Source organism: Pieris brassicae, chromosome 7 (assembly GCF_905147105.1).
Source record: "Pieris brassicae chromosome 7, ilPieBrab1.1, whole genome shotgun sequence".
Lineage (NCBI taxonomy): Eukaryota > Metazoa > Arthropoda > Insecta > Lepidoptera > Pieridae > Pieris > Pieris brassicae.
Window position 1 is genome coordinate 7406535 of NC_059671.1, and position 22482 is coordinate 7429016.

General features: G+C 33.8%; 1 protein-coding gene and 1 non-coding gene across 10 annotated transcripts; both read left to right on the top strand.

Moving 5' to 3' along the window:
* The first annotated feature begins 86 nt into the window (after positions 1-86).
* On the top strand, positions 87-21965 carry LOC123711774 (WD repeat-containing protein 44). 9 transcript variants are annotated; one of them, XM_045664541.1, is made up of 21 exons: positions 87-278; positions 701-866; positions 1077-1195; positions 3569-3657; positions 4134-4226; positions 6171-6314; positions 6936-7063; positions 7683-7797; positions 8007-8114; positions 8977-9061; positions 9722-9873; positions 11015-11153; positions 11659-11805; positions 12629-12745; positions 13054-13107; positions 14691-14892; positions 14994-15143; positions 15592-15975; positions 16387-16693; positions 18380-18663; positions 19691-21965. In XM_045664541.1, the coding sequence occupies exons 1-21, from the start codon at positions 211-213 to the stop codon at positions 19829-19831; spliced, it is 3192 nt and encodes a 1063-aa protein (XP_045520497.1). In that variant the 5' UTR covers positions 87-210; the 3' UTR covers positions 19832-21965. The 9 variants fall into 9 exon arrangements, with proteins under 9 accessions (XP_045520497.1, XP_045520498.1, XP_045520500.1 ...); XM_045664542.1 differs by having other exon boundaries at positions 11030-11153; XM_045664544.1 differs by having other exon boundaries at positions 11033-11153.
* Positions 2229-2312, top strand: Trnal-cag. Its single transcript has one exon. It is a non-coding gene; the product is annotated as a tRNA-Leu (tRNA).
* Positions 21966-22482: the final 517 nt, after the last annotated feature.

Genomic DNA, 22482 nt, shown 5'->3' on the forward strand with positions numbered 1-22482 from the left:
TTTCATTTTTAATCTATGGTGGTAATTTTAAAATTTCACATGTTAATTGTCAACATTTAAATATTTTTATTTTTGTGAATGGTGATATGAAATCTTATTCTATAATAAACATTTTAAATTCCTAAAAAACGTAAATAAATTATATTTTAAAGAATGATGTTAAGTAAATAACGTAATCGGTGAAATATCCTTTGATGTGAATACCTTAAAATGGGTGATAGCAGTGATTCTGAAGAGTTCTATGATGCGGAAGACTTCACACCAGCAAGAGGCTCAAAGTAAGAAAACAAATATTTATATACTATTTCCTTTTTAATTCGGCTTTAGGTTAAAACTGTCTCTGTAAAATGTGTGTTTTTATAAAGGGTTTTTTTATGATGTTTGACAAGGTAACATTTGGTCTTGCTAACAGATGTTGCACCTGCCTTGAACGTCCTTGCACACATTCAAACCATAATTACGTTCAAAACAAACATGTAATTATTTAAACTGGTCTGTTAATAGGTCAAAATATAATTTATTGAAAGGTAAATTCATTTTGAAAGGTGCTTTGACTGAGTTAAGCAGTCCTTTTAATAATGTACAAAGCCACTATTTTAAACTACTTTGTTAAAAAGTAAGAAAATACCACCATGTATGCATCCTTACCATGCCATGGATTGTTATTATTTAATTTTGTATTACTAAAATTATATTTCAGAAGATCATCGCTATGTAAAAGTATCAGTGTTACCGACAATTCTAGCAGTTCAGACAAAGAGAAACCATCAACTTTAAAAGCTGAAGAATTGAAGGTTTCACCGGCTGTTTGTGCTACCAGCCCAGCTAAAGAAACACCTGTTGATGAAAGATCAACCGTTAAACATGTAAGAAATACATTCTACAATTCACTGTTATTGTATTATTAATGCACATATTATGGAAGATTTATTTACATTTTACACTTGTACAGTGCAATATAACTTAAGAACTAATTATGTTGATAATATTTTAAACACTTTATTTCGTTTTTTCTAGATTAAAAATTTATACATACATCCTAATTGAATTGAAATTCATGATATAAATATTTCAAGGTGGTGCAAGGCAGACGTAGGTTCCAAGAGCTTCGAAGATGTATGCAAACTGAGGAAGAAGATGAGCCAGAGGTACCTCAAGCATCAGAACATACATATGCATTGGAACATCCATTCAAGTAAGATAAAGCAGATATTTATATTATAATTACACCTTCTATTTGCTCAAAAATCTTATTAGTTATATGATTATAACACTCCTTTCAATATTAGCACCACAATTAAAAACTAAAAGTAAATTTTAAACAATGTAGAAGACATTGAACGAACAACAAACACTTTAGATTACCATTGGTTGACTTATTTAACAAATACAACATATATTCACATTTTTGAATATTTTTTTATATTTCTCAATTTGTTTCTTTTAACACTTTTACTGTAATTTGCTATTGAAAGTTGACTAACTGGTAAACTCTGATGATTTTCATAGTGTGATCTATAAATCATATCTCATATCTGCTATAGCAGCAATACTTTTTATGATTATTTAATACATAATTTTAATTGATTTTTGTATACATAATTTTAATATAGGTTTTTGATTTTAATTTCTAACTGTATATTATGTAAAGTAGCAAACATTAAAGATAAATATAATGTACAAGTACAAAAATTATACTATGTCCAGGTCAAATAATATACTTCAATGTAATAAAATAGTTACGTAATAGTAAGTATATATATATTGTTTTATTTATTAAGGTATACCTGAGTATACCCTAATAATTAAAACAATATATTCTAACTATTAAACAAATATAATTTTATGTTAATTGATAAAACTAGAAATTCTCATAAAATTATGATGTAATTCATAAACTGTTTTTAATTAAATTAGTGTTAATTTGCTGTTATATAAAATAGAAAAGAATAAATAATATGCTTTTTTCCACTATTTGTCTAATGGAAATGCAGTTCCGCAAAGAGGGGGACTCACATAGGCTTATTCATGAATCCCCTTCAACTCAATAGAAACTTGGGGTCGCGTCAACATTCTACAAAGAATCTGATTGCAACACTCATACCACTGGTTCTTTGCCCATGCAAACTAATTTAAGTTTAGTCAATATTAATATTCATTATATCTTGTATTTCAAATTTAATTTTTAACAACCATTACAGTTCCCGATTTTCATTGCAATTGGTACAGTCAGGATGGCCGAGCGGTCTAAGGCGCTGCGTTCAGGTCGCAGTCCACTTCTGTGGGCGTGGGTTCGAATCCCACTTCTGACAGACTTTTTATTGCATTATAGATATAGAAGTTTAATTTTACATTTTAACATATAAATCTTTTATGTTAAAAGTTTTACTACTATATACTATTAATTATTGACAGTTACTACAGTTGAAAGTTGTCAGTCGGACACAGTTACATATTTTAGTCTATTTATTAATAAATAATATAACCAATTTATCATTATAATAGTTGTTATAAAGTCTTATGTCAGACTTGTAACTCTAATTTATTTGGTTGCGATAATTCTATAAAATTATTACGGTATAGTTTTTTCAAGCCGTTTATTGCAAAGGTTTTGTATTCAAAACCTGACAAAACTGCGTCCGTTTAAAGTTAGCATACTATTATATACTATATAATTAAAGTATATAAGTCGTTATTATATATTGTTTATATTATCTAGATTTAAAGTAAAACGGACGCATAAAGCAGTCTTTTGTTCTGAAAATTTCGTCAGTACTTGATGATATTATTGGTATGTCATGATGCGTACTCAAGACCTCAGTTTTATATGCTATATGTATCTCGCGCACAGATACGATCGTAGTTTTGTAAATATTTAGGTGAAAAATATTGAGGATCAAAATACTGTAAAACTTAAATATTAAATTCACTTGCAATACCACAAAACGATTAGTAATATTAAAGTGGGACGAACAATGCACGCGATATTTAAAACAAGTATTATACAATAACTAGTCCGTAATTCGCCGATGACAAGAAATAATATTGTTAACTTCATCCAGTTCAAAGACGTCTTTTTGCGTCTAAGTGTAATTAAAATATATTTTGTTTGAGGTGAGTTTGCAAGTAAATTTTATATTAACAGAATACGAATATTTGAGAAATATAAAAAGTAAGAAAACACTTTTTAAAGGATTGAAGCTATGTCTTATAATTATTTACATAATTTTAAAATTAGTGTTTTCTTAATGTGTAATATAAAAATTCTTAAGATAGCGCGCTACGATCAAACACTAATTAATAATCCTAATCAAAAATTGCGGTCGCAACAACCTATGTTATTTAGAAGCTTGTAACAATTTTACTTAAGAACTATATATTGTTATGTCTTAGGTAACTGTATAGAATGTCTCAACCAGAATGAATTAAGCCTATCAATCCTTTAGGCTTCTGCTGTTGCTATTTTTAAGGTGCTGTAGTACGCAGCCCATGTCCGCGTGTTAAGGTAGAAATTAGGTGAAGTATGTTAACACAAATATCTCTTTTAAACTAATACTTACCGTTTCAGAATTATATCCCATGATACGATGAGCTTGCAAAGTATGACGTCTTTGGGAAGGATTGGTAGGATACTAAGCGGAGCGGCTGAATCACATCGTAAGTGATTTATTCGATAAACGCCTCTTAACATTTTTTATAGAGTGGCCTTACTAAGCTATTGTTGTTTAGTACCGTCAGAAATGCAGAGAACTGTTTTAACTGTGTTCTTAAAAACGGTAAATAAAACTCGTGTCAACCGGGATCTACCACGTTCATAATTAACAAGTTTTACTTGTGAATTCTTAGGTATGTATTGGTCTTTATTTCAGGTGTATTTTGTAATTGATGAAATTTCTATGTAATGCTTATTAGTGATAGGAACTCTCCTCTACAGCCGCTTCTGTGATAACGAATTTCGTTCAACAAGATATTGCAACAAATTCCCTATAATAACTCTATTATATTATATAACTATTAGATCTTTGAATGAGATTAAATTATTGTGACCGCGCATGTACCAAGGTTTTTTCCAGCCCAAGAATAAAATTGCCGTATGTCATACAAAGAAATAATAAAGTCCCGATCTCTTTCAGCAAATATACGGGAGAATGTTCCAGCCCCATCTTCCTCGTCAAGGGAACCCTCAACATCTGACGATCCACTTGCTACGGATCGGACGCAAAACGGTACGTTCTCAAGATACTAATTATTTTAACATAATTTTCCTAGGCTATTTTCAGCAGGTTAAAGAAAAGTAAAATATTGTATGCTTTGCCATAAGGGCAAAGCATATGTGTGCCTATTTTTTTTATAGAACAGGGGGCAAACTTGCAGGACGCTCTCCTGATGTTAAGTGAAACCGCCGCCCAAAGACACTCATTGCCAGAAAGCCTGCGAGTGCGTTGCCGGCCTTTTAAGAATTAGTACGCCCTTTTTTTGGAAGGACCCTAAGTCGAATTGGTTTGGAAATACTTTAGTGGGCAGCTGGTTCCACATAGTGGTGGTGCGTGGCAAAAAACTGCCTTAGCAAACGCTCAGTTGTGGAACGACGGATGTTGAGGTGATGATAGGGGTGGAATTTCGTATTCTGTCTCGACGTCCGATGATGTAATTCATAATTTGAACAAGTCCTCTGAACAGTCCATGGTAAAATATGGTAGAAGATACAAAGTGACCCCAAATCACTACGCAACACCAAGTGATCAAGCCGCTTGAAGAGAGATTTTCCGTCGATGATTCGAACCGCTCTTCGTTAATACGGTCAAGTGAAACGTTCGATATTAATGAAACAATGTCCACATACTGAAAATTTACCAATTTTTGAGCAACGATCTCCCTATAAAAATAAAATCCATATGTTTCGATTTGCTTTGAGATACAGGATTCAATAAAAAAAAAAATGCACTTTGGTATCATTATACAGAATAATAGTATGTAAATTGTCAGTAATTTAACATTGTAAGCTTCTTTTCTCTCTGAGATTCATATATTCTGCCTCTGTAGTAGTCAGAGCAAGATATTGCAGCATCTGATAATTCAAACACATAATTCATATCATATACGGGTTATGTGTTTCCTTCGCATTGGAAGTGTGCTGGGCCCATAACGTAATAAAAATTAAACAAAATGGAGTGTGATGTTCTCTTTGAGGTTTTATCATAGTTCGTTTGTTTATATATATTATATATATGAATTTGGGCTACGTATATTTGAAACAATAACTCAATATATAGAATGGTAAGGATATATCGCCCCGATTAATAATTTTCACAACAGTACTATGTGCAAAAGCACATAGTATTGCCTTTTGGTAACATAGCTTTTACATAGCTTCAAACCGGTAAAAAAGTGTTTTCTTTAAATATATAATTTTTCCTACCTCGAATTCTGCACTTCTAGTCAGAATTCGGAAAATATCACATTCGGTATTAGTTATTTACTCTCCTGTGTGTTCTATATAGTAATTTACTTACGTGTGTACATTAAAATAATTATGTAACTGGAACACGAGAATTTATTATTAAGTCGCGTTTATCACTGTGTGGAACTAGTTGTCTACTGAACTATTTCCGAACCAATTCGACTTAGGGTCAATAAAAGAGCGTGCTAATTTTTAAAAGGACGGCAACGCACTCGCGAGCCTTCTGGCATATGTTGTCCATGTGTGGCGTATCACTTATCATCAGGTGAGCCTTATATCCCTTTACTTCTGTAAAAAAAATGTTTCGAGTGTTTTGTAACGATCGTGACCGTCTTCTCTTATCGTGACCGTGATCTGTTAACGGAGTTTTATATGTGATTTTTTGCTGTTTCAAAAGGCTATGTTTGTTTGACGTGTCTGATTAACGATTGCACTGGTTTTATTTGTTAGAATTGTCGAGATGAAGATGTTTCTTGTGGATTAACACTTTTCAGACACATGTTCTATCTAACATAGAGCTCGAATAGTATTGTCTTTTGTTAACAGAGCTTTTACACATTAAGAAAACACTTTTTAAACGGATTGATGCTATGTATTCGTTATTATAAGTTTTTGATACATACATAGCTTCAATCCGTTTAAAAAGTGTTTTCTTAATAGAGCTCGAATGTTGTCGGAGGTTATATAAATAATTAATTTTATATTAAAGTGCTGGCGATGGCCGAGCCGGATGTGATAGCCAGTACGAAGGCGAACAGCCTCAAGAATAACCGAGGTTCGTCAGCCGTAGTGGCTGTCTGTCACACCTCTTGTCTTCCAGCTCCAGTAGCGCCCCCTCGGAAGAAGAAGCGTAGTAAGTTTCTCTTGAACCAGCTTGCAACTTTTAAATAAATATGTATAACAAATATACCAATACGACTTAGGATCCTACAAGAAGCGTATCGACACTTAAAAGGCCGGCAACGCACTTGAGAGCCTTCTGGCGGTAACACTTAACATCAGCCTTCAGTTCTTTGTTCTCTAAAAAAGCTCAATAGACGTCACGCAAAAATATGTATATCTTTAATTTAGTATGTAATTACCGAAGTATGGCGACCGTTTGTCGAAAGCCAATACGTTTTTACGGTCACATTTAGCCCTAAGACTGGACTTAGGCCCGTGTTCTATATTCAAACTTAAATGTCAATCAACCTTAAATCTAATTCCAAGAGCTGTCAAACCATTTTTTCTGTATTAAGATTGGCATATTTGACAGCACTCAACTTGACATTGATTGAGTGATTTGTCATACGAATTAGTATATGGATCTAATCATCGCGAATACTGACTCCCGTATGTAATATAGAGTGATTTTGACATACAGGAGTTCGGTCTAAGTCTTGACTCTACATTACACATAGTACCATACATGGCAGCCTTACACTCGACTCTCTGAGGCTTACTTAAAAAGTCACCGAACACACAATAATTACAGACAAACTCCACGGGTCTCAATCGCTCTCAACTACTGAGGGTGATAATCTCAGCGTGTGTACTACTGACACGGATGAACTACGATACGTGAGGCGGGATAAGCCACATCTTGATTCGTTGAGGGTTGAGGTATGTGCTTTATCGTTATATGTTTGTGTTAATATAGAATGAAAAGGTTTTATTTAACTCCGTAAACCATAGACAATTTCATTTGCTGTTATTTACCCCAGACAGAGTAATACAACAAGATTAAAGAAATTGCCTATCAGTAGAAACTTTTTAAATGAAAGCAATGTTTTCCTGTATTTACAATTTATATTTAATTAAGTTTTTAATTGTATAACTATCACCTGTTCGCGGGCTTCAGCGTTCGACTCTCATCCCTGAGGTCGTAGGTTCAATCCCAGGCTTAGATTTTCTTTCTATGTGCGCATTTTATATTCGCTCGAACGGTGAAGAAAAAAACCTTGAGGAAACCGGCTTGCCTTAGACCCAAATAGACCGAAGGTTGATCAGTTACTTGCCTATTCGATTACCAAATGATCATGAAACAGATACAGAAATCTGAGGCCCAGACCTAAAAAGGCTGTAGCTCGATTGTTTTTTTTATAATTATGTTTTACTGTATTTACGCAAATGGTAACTTGTAAAACACCAGTTCGGACTGCGCACTTCAGAATTTTGGTTTGGAATTTTATCCGGCAATGTTTGTTTTTCTTTAGTTTTAAAGTTTATTTTTCTATTATAGGCCGCACAGCCCATTCCACCGAATCAATGTATGGCTTTACCAAGTCCCGCCAGCACAATCGAATCACTGACCAGAGAGTTCCAGGACTCATTAGAACTCTCACATTCCAAATATGGTATGTTTCTTTAAAGTGTGTTTGGCTATGTTAAAATAACACAATTTTAGTTTTTCCATTAGGTAAATTTATTATTTTCTCTTATTTAACAAAAAACTTATTTAAGTATTACTCATATAACAAAGGAAAGAAAATATTTTAAAACATTACCTATAATAAAAAATCCAGTTTTATATTTTGAATAATTAACATAAAAAATTGTATTCCAGCAAGTGATATGTCTCTACCAGAGATGTGGTCCTCCCCGGCTCCACCCCCAGTTCGGCCTAACGTTGCAGCAGTGGCACCGCATACAAAAGATGCTTTAGCTGTTAATGGTAATTTCTGGGAATTATTACTATTAAGAATTTATAATGCGAATTATCCTTGCTTCGCACGGGCTGAACATTTTCTTTATAGTATACTAGCTGCCCCCGCGAACTTCGTTTCTCCTTAATGTGGTCTAATTAACACGTGGTTGGCTATGCTAACACCAAACATTAAAAAAGAAATTAGAAATAATTGAATTCACGGTATTTCGTTTACTACAAAATAAATTTAATTTATACTTTAGCCTCAATAACACGTGGTAATCATGATATTGAATTGTAGCTTATATGACACGTTTGTCGGTTTACCATAGCAGTGCCATCTATTGATTAGTTAATCAATCCAGTCGAAAAGTCGACATCTGTTAGAATCTTTTGTAGTTAACAGATAATTGTGACTGTCAATTAATTATAGACAAATAATTTGCAATACAATAAAATTGCGACTATAATTAAAGATCTAAGCTATCCTATCTCTTAAGTTGGACCAGATTGCTCACGGTGTGCCAATTTAATATAAATCGGTTACTTAGTTTAGGAGTCCATCGCGGACAAACATCGTGACAGGAGATTTATATATATTAAGATTGTATAGCCTAGGTTTATTAAGGATAGTGTACAATTGTAATTGTAAATTTTTTTATCGAATTGGTCCAGTAGTTTTGGAGCATTTAAGCAAATAAATATTTTCACTTATAAATATTAGAAAAAAATCACTGTAAAACAAAAATCAAATATGTAATCTGTGTACGAGCCAAGGCTGTACATTTTGCTGTACTAGCTAGCTTGCCCGTTGAATCCCTAAGTTATCTGATGGTATTTGTGCTCTCAATGCAAAGATTAAAAATAAAAACTAGAAAAAAAATTCTAGGTGCACGTAGTGAGAGCGAGTGTCGTACGTCGCGTACGCACAGCGAAGGACGGCCGCTGACTTCTAGCTTAGGGTCCAATGGCAGGTAACTATTATAATATATAACATAAACCATGTGACTCTTAAAAGACTATTTCCCTAACACTTTATTGGGAAATTACTTGAAGTTTGGAGTGTGTATTTGGAAAAGCTAAGTTGGCCCAATCGTAATTGTTACCTGCACGTATACACAAATATATTGTGTATAAACTATTAGGGGGCGTTCAAGTATGTCAAGAATCTCCAAAAATTGCGTGACGTAATACTTGAACGCTCCCTTGGTATTTCGAGTTCCCTTACCCTATGACTTAGTAGAGATACTGGATTCAATTTCTGAAGAAACCCTATATGACTTCCAAAAATTACTAGCGAAAAGTTAATATCTATATTGTGTTGGGACTCACACTTAAAAGGCCGCCGGCAACGCACTCGGGAGCCCGCTGGCATTGAGTCCATGGGCGGCGGTATCACTTAACTTCAGATGAGCCTCCTGCCCGTGTGCCCCCTGTTCTATATAAAAAAAACACTAAGTTTTCATTTTATTTATCAAGATGATTACTGTCGAACTATAATGACGTAACAGTGTTGTAGACATAAAATAATAATTTTGCACTCAAATCGTAGAATTCTCTTTACGTACACACTAGTATGTGTCCTTGTATCTTATGAAAGTTTGCAAATGAGTGAAAGGGACAAAACATTGCAGACGTTCGGAAACATCGCGCGCTCGTCGTCGCTCAGCGGGCGATTCTCCTGCGGAAGGCGAAGGGGAGGGACTCAGGGCAAGATGCGTCTCCGGAAGGCAGCTCTCGGATATAGAGATACTGGAACAGGTCACTGTTCTTAATCTTGATACTGGTATGTATATTAGTATTATTTAATTTCTTAAAGAAACATGTGTGCTTAAAATATGAAAAAAAAAATATACACAGACAAAAAGACAAATGAGATTGTATATAATCAAAAAAGCATATACTTCTTGGGAACAATTAATTTGTTAGTCGAAAAATCATTTTGTCACAACTTATCTATATATATACAGTCAAAATCCGTTATAACTACATCGAATGGACTACTTATAGTTGGTCGTAAAAACCGATAGTCGTAACAGCCGATGACGTTGTTATTAAGTACCTAATACCTAGAAGTCAGCCGGGACTTTGACTTTGGTCAATATAACCGGTAAGTTGATCTAAACGATGTCGTCGTAAACGGTTTTGACTGTATATACAGGGCGTCCCAAAGTTATGGGACATGAAGGGAAAATACCTTAAATATCGTAGATAGGGTATTTTACTGAAATAAGACTTTATGTTATTTTTTAAAGTTAGTAAGTCTGAATTGAATGGACTTTCTTTATGCGCATTTAACATTCGCTGGAACGGTGAAGGAACACATCGTGAGGAAACCGGCTTGCCTTAGACCCAAAAAGTCGACGGCGTGCGTCAGGCACATAAGGCTGATCACCTACTTGCCTATTAGATTAACAAATGATCATGTAACAGATATAGAAATCTGAGGCCCAGACCTAAGACGCTCTGTATATATTTTATATTTATGTATATAAATGAATTACTGTTCGTTTATCTCGATAAAACTCAAATATGGCTGGATCGATTTGGCTAATCATGATTTTGAAATATTTGTGGAAGTCTAGGTATGGTTTAAACGGTGGGAAATATAAATAATTAGTAAAGAAAAATACTAAAAACGACAATTGAATTTTCCATTATAAACTGTTCCTTGTATTTGATTTATATAAACAAATGGTATATGAGGTATGATGCATTATTACATTAAATTAGAGAGGATAGAAAACCAAATAACGTTGATTTTATCCAACTTATCGTGTATTTTTCAAGTAACCGGAAAAAATTATCAAGAAATCTTAATTAACGAGTGTTATATTATCTAGAGACGATTTTACTTTTATTTCATTAATTAATTTAGGGCTTTTAGCATAACACGAAATTAGTAGACGGGTATCACAGACCCAAAGTGTGTCCTGTTCTAGGAGAACGCATGCCGCTAAGCGTCGCCGAACACAAGTTGCCTCAATGCATCAATCCACTAAGTCTTCACATCATGCGACTGACTTCGGAGTACATAGGACGGACTAACGATGACGAACACAACAGGTATGTTATCGGGTGTGAAATACCCGTAATATGTTTTATATATGAATTGTTTACTTATAAGTGATCTGGAACCATTAACGAAATCTAACACTAATAAAACATATGTGTTGTAAATAACATAATTGTGGCTTACGAAGGTTTTTTAAATGACTTTAATTTCCTATACTAAAAAATACTGAAAACTTTGAGACGCTAAAAGTCTTAAATTTTTATGTACACTTATTGACTAGGCGAATTAAAAAAAAAGACAATTGTTTAGTGAAAAGTAGTGCTTAATTTATACACTAAACACTTTGTCTGCATGTGCACTGACAGGTTTTTTTTTGTTAGGTAGAAACACTAGTTACCACCAGAAACAGAGCACTAAACTTTTTGTCATTTTACGATTATCTATGTAAATTTAAACTTTAAATGGGTTGTGTATGAACTATTATGAAAATAATTGTGACACTTTTAAAGTTTTTTTACAATTTAAAATAACTTTTGATATCTTTAAAACCTTAAGTAGTCGGTCAAGCAGTCCCCTCGTCCAATTGAAGAGACGGCCCATGAGTGTCTGGAAACGCTGGTCGGTTTACAGTACTGGGGTCTTGCGAAGATCGCCTTCCGCGCCCTTACATCTGACCGAGTCTAGCTTCTCCATCGATAATAGGTTAACACTTGCATTACTGGGCCTTGTGTTGGCTGGTTAAATGCATTGAAAGATGTCTTTTTATATCTTACATACGTGCTCATAGCCATTGAGTGCGTCGTCCTTATCTTACCTGAACAATGGAATATCAAATAGTTATAACGTCGAAATTGTATAATGGCAAAATTTATATATTTTACAGCGCATAAAAATATTATGAGGAAATTCAATATTGAAAAGACACTTTCAGTGCGAGCTTACAGCTGAGCACAGGTTTTATTATCAGAAGTTTTTCTTTTAATGAATTGTTTATTCAAATTAAATATTCAAGTATCGATTAATGAATGTAAAATTTCTGATAATTGACTGGGCTAAAGGCTTTCAATTGTTAGACATGGGTAGCGAATTTTTAAATATTGTAATTGTAACATACATTTTAGTTTTGATTTATCTTCATTGTATTGTGTACATTTTGTCTCATCCGTTGTTTGGTAAAACCGTCTATAGATTATAAACATTTGTAGCAGTTCGATGTTCGCTTTTTGCTTGTATAAAATTGTATAATTGTGTTTATCAGTGTAGCTTTCAAACAATCAACTAACTAAAAAATTTAGACTCAATATTGTCGCCATGTTTATGTACTAAATGTGCTATGTAGTTACCCATCTTTACATTTTCTTAAATTATAATATTTATATTAATTATAGTAGATCAATTTCGCGAACGAAGATTTCTCATATTAATATTAGGACCCCCTTCCATTGTTTGGTAGAGAGAAAGGTAATAAAAACATAGAGAAAAGCAGCTCTGTGTGTTCTGAAATATCGTTTTTTTATTTTTTCAGAGAGACCGACGAGGAAAGTGAAAGTGTTTGCGCTGGTGGCGTTGAAGACGAGACAAAAGAGGCGAAGAGAGAGTCTGCTGACAGACAAACGACAGCCATCAAACGGAAGACTGACAAGTATGTATTTTTATATTATGTTTATTTACAAATTTTCATATATTATTCTTCAAATCTATATATTAGATTTATATTAATAAACAACTGAGACTGTCTGTCTGTATTTTTATATAAAAAAAGCAGTCAAATGTGATTTTATAGAAAAATCTACAAATATTGTTACGAGTTACAATTTGGAATCATGTCAAGCCCGAATTAAGCCTAAATCATGTCACTAAAGAGATTCACGAATGAATGAGAATACAATAGTGAATGAAATTGAACGCAAAATTTTCATTCTTAGTTCTAATATAATGTTGAATATTCAGTGTGATTCGCGCTGAACTAGTGAAGTGTCACTCGCACGACAACATTAATATCAGGTGACAGTTTTTGACATCTTGCTTGCTGTTTGCCGTCGAACATTTTACGAGTCAATTCGCCGCTACCGGATACTTTAAAATCTTTTAGTATTACGAAAAACGTCATTCTTTACGTTGCCGTATTAGTCTGTGTCAATGTTGCAAAATGATGGTTTGCCCGTTGACATATCTTAGATTTTTCATTAAGATACGGACATATATGGTAACGTCTACAAATAAAAAAGTATAAGAGTTTCGCTTTTCGAGAATGCTTCATTTGTAACTAACATTTATTTTGACGGTTCAATGGTTATTGAAATGCCAGTGCGTAACATATATATGCTTTTGTGAATCTGGTACAATATATATTTCAAACTATTGCTTTAATTTTATCGCCTATCATAGTGGCGAATAAAAATCGTGTCACAATGTTTGTTCCCATAATCCTCCGAAACGGCTCGGTCGATGCTTATGATTTTTTTTATGCGTATTGAGTAGGTCTGAGAATCGGCTATTATCTTTCAAACCCCTAAGTGATAAGGGGTGTCTACTCCAAAAAAAATATTTTTATTTCTTAGAGAGCGTTGAAGTATTACGTAACGCATTTTGGGATGGGAGTCCTTTTGTAAAATGTTACGATGCGGGGCGGGGATTGAATTACGCCTTATTGTTAATATTATTTTCCACTTTTTAGTACTTTACACCACATAATGTTGTCACCAATAAAGTTTTAGGTTTAAAGAGTCACTGGATTTGGTCACGAAACCTTTTACTATTGGAAATAGAAACGTTACGGCGGCGTTTCTAGAGGGGGGGGGGGGGGGGAAAGAATCTCCAAAAATTTCGTGACGTAATACTTGAACGCTCCCTTAGACTTTTTTGTTTTTATTGTTTAATAATACAGCATACAACCCTTAATTGTCACTCCTCAACGATCAACCCCTATTTTTTTATTATACTAGATAGGTTATTTTTATTGAACTAAAAAAATATTTCAGCTAGTTATAGTAATAATTATTGTAGTGTGGTTTACAATGCAAGTGTTGAGAAGCGTTGCTTTGATGTGGTTATCCTGAAAGCTGATCACTTGTCTATAAACTGTATCAATAAACCGAGAAACAGGTAGAATTATTTAGGTTGATATAAATGTTTTAAAGATAGATAGAATTTATCCTTATTTTATTTTAAATATAAGAAAAATGTTTGTGTTTTTATAACTGATTGGTTTTGCGGTGAAAATAACTTGCATTTCTTGTTTGAAGTGAATATGCATGTTTTGATATTAAAATTATTAACAATATTTTATCTTGAGGGTTGTTAAAATGTTAGAAAAATGATTTGACATAATATCTTGAGGTATAGTTTAAGAATGCTAACAAGATTTCTGAAACGGGTCTTAAAAGGTTGCTACGCAAGTACTACTTAAATATTAAGACGCGGTCATTATCAATTGTTTCGTTAAATAAACACATCTACAGTGTAACAAATTTATCAGTGTAACAATATATTTGAAAATTTTAACCAATCTTAATACGCGATAAAATCCAGTTGTAATATAAATTTTACTTTTATACATATAAAGCAGTAGGTACCAACATTTACAGACTGAAGCGATTCTTCGGTACAACAGTAAAAAAGACAGTGGATGCTGCAAAATCCCTCGCACAAGAAGTGTCTCATGCCAGACATAAAGAAGATGTGGCAGAAATTGCAGACGACGTCCGTGGGGAGCATAATATTAAGCTTAAAGCTTCGAATTCTCATAAGGGACCTTATGACTTTGATGGTTGTGTGAGATATGTTCAGGTATGTTTTGAATAGTGGTCGCGACTTTGTAATAATATTTTTGCTTATTTTCTCGGTGTATTTAATGTTGTCAAAGTGGTGATAAACGAAATATGTCAAAGGAGCTGGGAAGTATGGAGGCGGGCGTGGGTGGTCACGTGGGTGCGGTTTGGTGTTGCAAGTTCAGTGTGTGTGGACGATTGCTTGCCACCGCTGGGCAGGACCGATTGTTGAGGGTCTGGGTCACTAGGGACGCACACCATATGTTCCAGGTAGGTTTGGACTTCATAAACACGAACTTGCTTTTGAAGAGGATCTTGAATCCTAAATCTTCATATCCTCTTATCCTTATGTTATTCCTATTAACAAAATAAGTTTAATTTCTTGATTCTGATGTTAATTTCGCTCGAAGTCAATTCTCTATTTTAGACTGGGTTCATTCTGTTGTTCTCACTGATAATTTCTTAACAGGCCATTAGGAGAACGATCTCCTGAATTAAAATAATTCCAACTTGTTTATATTTTAATTGATAAATGTACTGAAAATAAACTGAAATCTTGTGTATCAGGGTACTAAATACTAATCAACCTTAAATAATTGTTAATTTAAAACTGGTTTCTATAACTTAAACTTCTTACGAATCGTAGTTTCTACTAGGAAAAAATGTACTTGTAGATAAGCCTCTTATTTATATAAATACAAGTTATGTAACATTCCAGGATATGCGCACAAAGTACAACGCCGAACAAAAATCGTCACCCACCCCTTCCCAAGAATCTCTCGCGTCCCTCGCCCCCCCTCCATCTCCCGATCACCTCCCCCCTCTCGGCCCCGGCGCCCCTTTCTCACCCCACCCCTTCTGCGTATACTCCGGACACAACTCGGACCTTCTAGACGTGTCCTGGTCCAAGAACTATTTCATACTGTCCAGTTCTATGGACAAAACTGTCAGATTGTGGCACATTTCGAGGGGGGAGTGCCTCTGCTGCTTCCAACATATCGATTTTGTGACGGCGATCGTGTTCCATCCCAGGGATGATAGATACTTCCTGTCTGGAAGTCTGGATGGAAAGTTGAGGCTCTGGAATATTCCTGATAAGAAGGTAAATAGTTTGAAATGTTTATCGCATTGATTGAACTTAAAGTAATAGAACTTCTTGATATATTGTTTTTTTAAGCTTTGATAGCTTTGATTGATCTATAAGTTTGTAAAATTTTTGTAGTTTATATTGATTTTGATAAGTTTTTTAATGATTTTTAAATTGAAAAATTGTAATTAGTTTACCATGAATACGAAGCTTCAGAATATATTTTTATTTTATTTTTAATAATAAATATATGTGCTGTGCGCATCAACACTCCCTCGGACCGCGAAGTTGGGTTATCTCCGGCTTATCTTAGACCCTAAAAAACTGATCATTCTTGCCTAATCAGATAAACTATCATTAAACGTACAGAAATTTGAAGCCTACAGGTTGTTGCGCTATTTTCATACACTACGTTTTCGATTACAGGTCGCCGTATGGAATGAAGTTGACGGCAAAACGAAACTCATAACCGCGGCTAACTTCTGTCAGAATGGCAAATTCGCTGTCGTGGGCACATATGACGGCAGATGCATCTTCTACACGACAGATCAGCTGAAATACCACACACAGATCGACGTTCGATCAACTAGAGGAAAGAACTCGACGGGAAGGAAAATCAGTGGAATCGAACCTATGCCCAATGATGACAAAATCCTGGTGACGTCCAACGATAGTAGAGTGAGGCTGTATGATCTAAGGGATTTGAATTTGTCCTGTAAATATAAGGGAAAAGGTATTTATTTGTTTTTTTTATTTGGACCATAAAATTAGGACAAACTCGTTCGTTATAATAATTTATATATAAATAGGAGCAGTGTTGGCCTAGTGGCTTCAACGTGCGACTCTCATCCTTGAGGTCGTAGGTTCGATCCCCGGGTGTGCACCAATGGATTTTCTTTATAAACATTACCTCGAACGGTGAAGGAAAACATCGTGAGGAAACCGATTTGCCTTAGACCCAAATAGTCGACGGCGTGTGTCAGACACAGAAGGCTGATCACCTGCTTGCCTATTCGATTAACAAATGATCATGAAACAGATACTGAAATCTGAGGCCCAGACCCAAAAAAAGGTTGTACCGCCATTGATTTATTTATTTTTATTTTATATAAATAATAAAGCCGTACTCGTAAAATCAGTTATTTAAAAAAAATAAAAGAAAAATATCAGGATGTTTTTTCCTCAGGTATTAAGACGATGTAAATAACATAAAAAACTAATTCTAACAAAAGATACCATATATATAAAATCCTGTTATAAAAAGAATTAAAAGGCTCAGAGAAGTGCAAACTGTAGTCATACTAATCGTAATACATATCGTGCACATAGTATATAAATTAGGTCAGACAATTATTTCAGTTAGATTAATAGGATAGGATTGATAGTTTCACGGCGTAAATTATTGTTACGAGCTAAGGGATCGGATAGAAAATGCCGTAGATTTATTCAAGGGTTTATTTCTTGGTAAATCAATGAGGAATTTATGGGCACAAATTAACCGCAGAGATGCACTAATTACACACACAAAACAATCACACTAATTACTTCACTTATGCACACTTTACACTGTAATTTATCACTTGTATTCACTTTGTTCGCACTTTATCGCTTCGGTGTTATCGCATTCCAAACTAAAGGCGACTAGTCGCGTTTCGGCTCGCTTATATATCCCTGGGAATAATTCTAAACAATATTCGAGAACTTTCTAGGCGGGCTTGCTACTGAGTAGCGATTGCATAATTCTAGAACGTCCGCACTCTTTGTCTCTTTCGCACGTTGCTCCGTCCTTGTCGTACGGCGTTCTAGAGTGCTCAGTCTAGTTTCGAGAAAGTTCTGATCTTCTCTCTCTCTCTCTCGTATCATTTCGTCCTTGTCTCATACCTAGAAAGTTCGGTCTAGAATATTCCTTCATCAAAGGGGTATACCTAGGCCTGAAAACGCCTGAAAACGAGTCTCCTGAAAACTGCACCAATCGACTACACATGTTCTGAAACGGACTGAAAAAAGGTTTCAGCTTCCTGAAAACTAGGGTAACATTATGGAAATTACAATTTTCTAATATGTGATTGACCCTCTCCTGAAACGGTCAGAAATCATATTACAGCCTGCTGAAAAGTTCTCTAAGTAGTGGAAAAATCTAGAAACATTGCAGTCGACCCGTCTTCGTAACATTATTTTAATTGTATAAAAAATATATTTTATTAAAAAAATAGGCGTGGGAGGAACATAGTTAATGGGATCACCCTTTAATATGATTTTTTTTCTCGAAACAACCAATTATGTAGATCTAACATAATTTTGAGAACAAAATAAATATCGGGACTAATATTAATTCCGTTTTTTAAATTAAAAAAATAACATTTAACATCTAACGTTGTAGTTATATATCAGAATTTCTTAGTTAGTTACTTTTTTTTAGGATACGTAAACGTCTCGAGCCAAATAAAAGCGTCATTTTCGCACGACGGAAAGTACATAGTCAGCGGGTCGGAGAACCAGTGCATATATATCTGGAAGACCTGCCACGACTACTCCAAGTTCACGTCAGTCAGGCGGGACCGAAATGACTTCTGGGAGGGAATTAAGGCACACAACGCGGTGGTCACCTGTGCCATATTCGCCCCTAACCCTGATAATATGATTCGGACCATCAATGAGAGAGAAGAGAAGTTGAATGAGAGTCGGGGAGAGAAAGAGGAAGTGGTGAGTTTCTTTTTGATGTGAATTTTCTTTATTGGCGTTGGAAAAAATTACCGTCACATTTTTCGGTTACGCGTCACATTTTTTCGTTACGCGCCACCTTTTTCTTGTTCCTACCACGGTAGAAATAGATAACGATAAAAATGATAGTAATAATTTTATTACAATTAATAAAATTCTGTAATAATCTTAGTAGTCATAAGATAAAATGAAATAATTGTATTATTTGTATTAATGTCTATGATAACAAAAGCCTTTTGTTAAACTTTATCGAATTTAACTTTAATTAACCAATTTTTGTAAAGTTGCATATAGTAGATCATATTTCGAAAAATATAAAGAAATGTCTACTAGTACACGAACACATTTAAAAAAATATTATTACCAAAAACGTATTTGAGGAACTTGTGACTTCCTAATTATAGGTACTTTTTAGCAATTAATTATAATTTATTTAAATAAATATTTTTGTCAATAAAATTTTGAAGATCTTTTACATGGTCATAGTTAAATGCTAAGCGTGTGAAATTTTTGTCTACAAAAGTGATGCAACTTTCTCTATTTGCACAGCCTGTCACAGAAATGGCTTAATATATCTTCTTAGTAGACACAATTTTAAGTTTATTATGACTTATGATACATAATTATCATTGGTACAGTTGTAAATTTCGTGTTCGGCTTCGAAGTGGACTTAACTATAAATATATAACAAGGAAACTTATAAAAATGTGATATATTTATTTTTTGTGACTTGTCAATTATTAAACACATATGTATTAATTTATTGAAAAACACATTCGTAAGCAAAAATCTTTGATTCATTGTGGCTTATATGACTGGTAATTTTTAATATTTCATTGAAGTCTACATTTATTTTGTCTAATTTATATATTTAAATCATTGAAATCATTCGATTTAGATTGGTATATTTATATACGCCCTGTATAATATAATTTTTCTTGCTAAAACTAAAAACCCTAGAAAATTCTAATGTCGCTATATAGTTAACACTATCTATATTTTTTTTCAGAAGGCCCCGGAAGGTGGTATGGTATCATCGTCTCAAACGGGTCATGTTCTCGTAAGCGCCGACTTCAATGGCTGTATAAAAGTATTTGTGCACAAAGCGAAACCCAAACACTCATCATTACCTGCGTCTGCGCTTACCTAATTCCTAGACTTGCATGGGACTAGAAACATTGCAAGCGTGACCAATCTATGTATTTGGTCACGTGACCAAGCCTACCATACAAACATATTAACACCGCAACAAATCCAATACAAAAATACATTTTTAATTCAAACAAAATCTCCAGCTTATAATTATATAGGAGTCGCGCCTATCGCGTTATTTTATTGGGTCTGTATCTGAAGCAAATCTCCAAAGATATTTTCTTTTAGAACATTTACATTTGTAATCTGGCGCTACAATTCCGTCAGTTTGCGTCTTTGTAATTAACACAATCAATAAATATAGTATTGTCTTTTATTAACATTAATTTAATTAACATTAAATTTACACATTTAAAGAAAACACTTTTTTAACGGATTGAAGCTGTAATAAACTTATAATTATTTTACATAATATTTTAAGACAAAAGGTTAACGTCGAATGATGAATACATAGCTTTAATCCATTAAAAAAGTGTTTTCTTTAAAGGAATAAATGCTATTTCAATTTACGGAAGTATTGAGTAGACGGAAATTCTATCAGAATAATATATCAGAGGAAGGCAAGCACTTGCTCCTCTGGGGACGAGATACCTGGACTCCGAAAGTACCCACAATTGGGGAGCACAAAAAGGGGGGCACTAACTAGTCAAAGTGTAAGCAATAGATTTCCTCATAAACATTTTTTTTTCTAATGTTTGATTATAAAAGTAAGTGTTATTATTGCGCTATGACAACTAAACTTGAATTCTCTTCATCCTGAATATTTCATATCATCTTATATACTTCGGACTTATACTCTAAGTTGAATATTGCGTAATATAAACGATAGATTTCTGTTTGAAAATATTGATTGAGTTCGTCAAATATTCGTATACGATAATTGTCGTTACGTATTTTATTCGAACTGTGCTTTTTCGTGCTTTGTTATAAATACGCTTTGGAGGACTTCTTAGATTTTCTATATTATCGTTAGTTTTTGTACTTTACGAGTTCGTGTTAGGCTTCTATTTAAAACAATAACGAACATCATATACGAATACTTAACGAAACTATCGTAGTTTATCGTACTTAACCATAGCGTATCACGTATACGTCACACAATAAATTCAGCTTCTCAATACAAAAATTGATTTTTTCTATTGTTATATTATGGTAACATCGTGCGTTATACTGATGTGCTCAATGCACTGTTTTCCAGTTGACTTTGTACATACTTAGGGTGTAGCTTTGAGCTTTTAAGGAACTTATAAATCTTCCAACGAACTTGTCTTCTTAAAAAGTAAATGAGCGTGATTTGCACATATTCGGGAGCGTTCAAGTATTATGTAACAAATTTGGGGGGTCTGGGGGGGAGTCCTCATGTAAAACGTTACGACGCGGGGCGGGCCCCGTGAACGTAATTCAATCCGGGGATTGAATTACGCGTGATTGTTAATATAACTTTCCAGTACTTTACACCACATAATGGTAACTTCTAGGTATAAAGAGTCACTGGGCTTGGTCACGAAACATCAAGAATCTCCAAAAATTGCGTGACGTAATACTTGAACGCTTATACCTTCAGTGACTCCAACATGTTTCTAGCCATTTTAGACCCTATAACTAAACCTAAGTGAAGCGAAGAAAAATAATATAAAATGCATTGTAGACACTGCATTCTCGCCTTATTAATATTTCTGACTAGTCGTGTGTCATTACATCGTAAACACAATTTGATACACAGTGTAACTGACCTTTAGTTCAGAGTGCAATTAGGCTGATTTCATTATAATTAAAATTTGAAGGGTTAATTTCTGGGTGACAAGACCAGCAAACCATCATATGAAATTTCATTATTAATTTTATTACAAATTGTTTGTTTTTATGCATGATTAAATCATATTAAAATTTATTTAGAAAACATTAAAAATGTATTCGTGGCGTATTTTATTGCGCGATTGTATATTTTCCTATTTATCAAAAATATGTATATTTGTTAAGAGTTTATCTTTTTTATTTGTAAGTTCTTGCCTCTGTTTATTGTGATTAATAAAAATAAGTGTAAAAATAGTTGTATTGATCGTGATGCCATCGTAATGTTTTATTTGTATAAACTGGCATTTCTTTGAAATAAAGGGGTATATTAACATGTTTATTTGACTTTTATTGCGTTTTCACCATACCTTCAATCATCTACTCGTAAATAGTCATTACCTAAGCGATAAGATCGCCCTAATTATATTAATTGTACTCTATTTCTGGCAACAAAGTGCAAATAACTAAGCCACAAATTATGCATTATACTAGCATTAAGTGAACATAAGTGTGTACAGCAGTAAAATGAGAATATTAATTTACTTAAGCAACTTCTAGATTAAGGGATTGTATGAAGTCGCTCTATTTGGTAACAATAATGCAGTTCCAGTACAATCCAATATGGGTATTAGCTTCAGATTGTATCCGTTTCTTTGATCATTTTATATGGACACGTAGGTGATTAGCCTACGGCAGCACACATGTAGATTTTTATGTCTAAGACATACCGGTGTCCTCACATTTACCTTCGCTCTACGTGCAAGTGTTAATCTTCATACATTGGAATCTCTTTAACTAGAACCTCGTTAAGTCAAAAAAAAATTGCCATTGCCAAAAAAATCCCTTCCGCTGAAC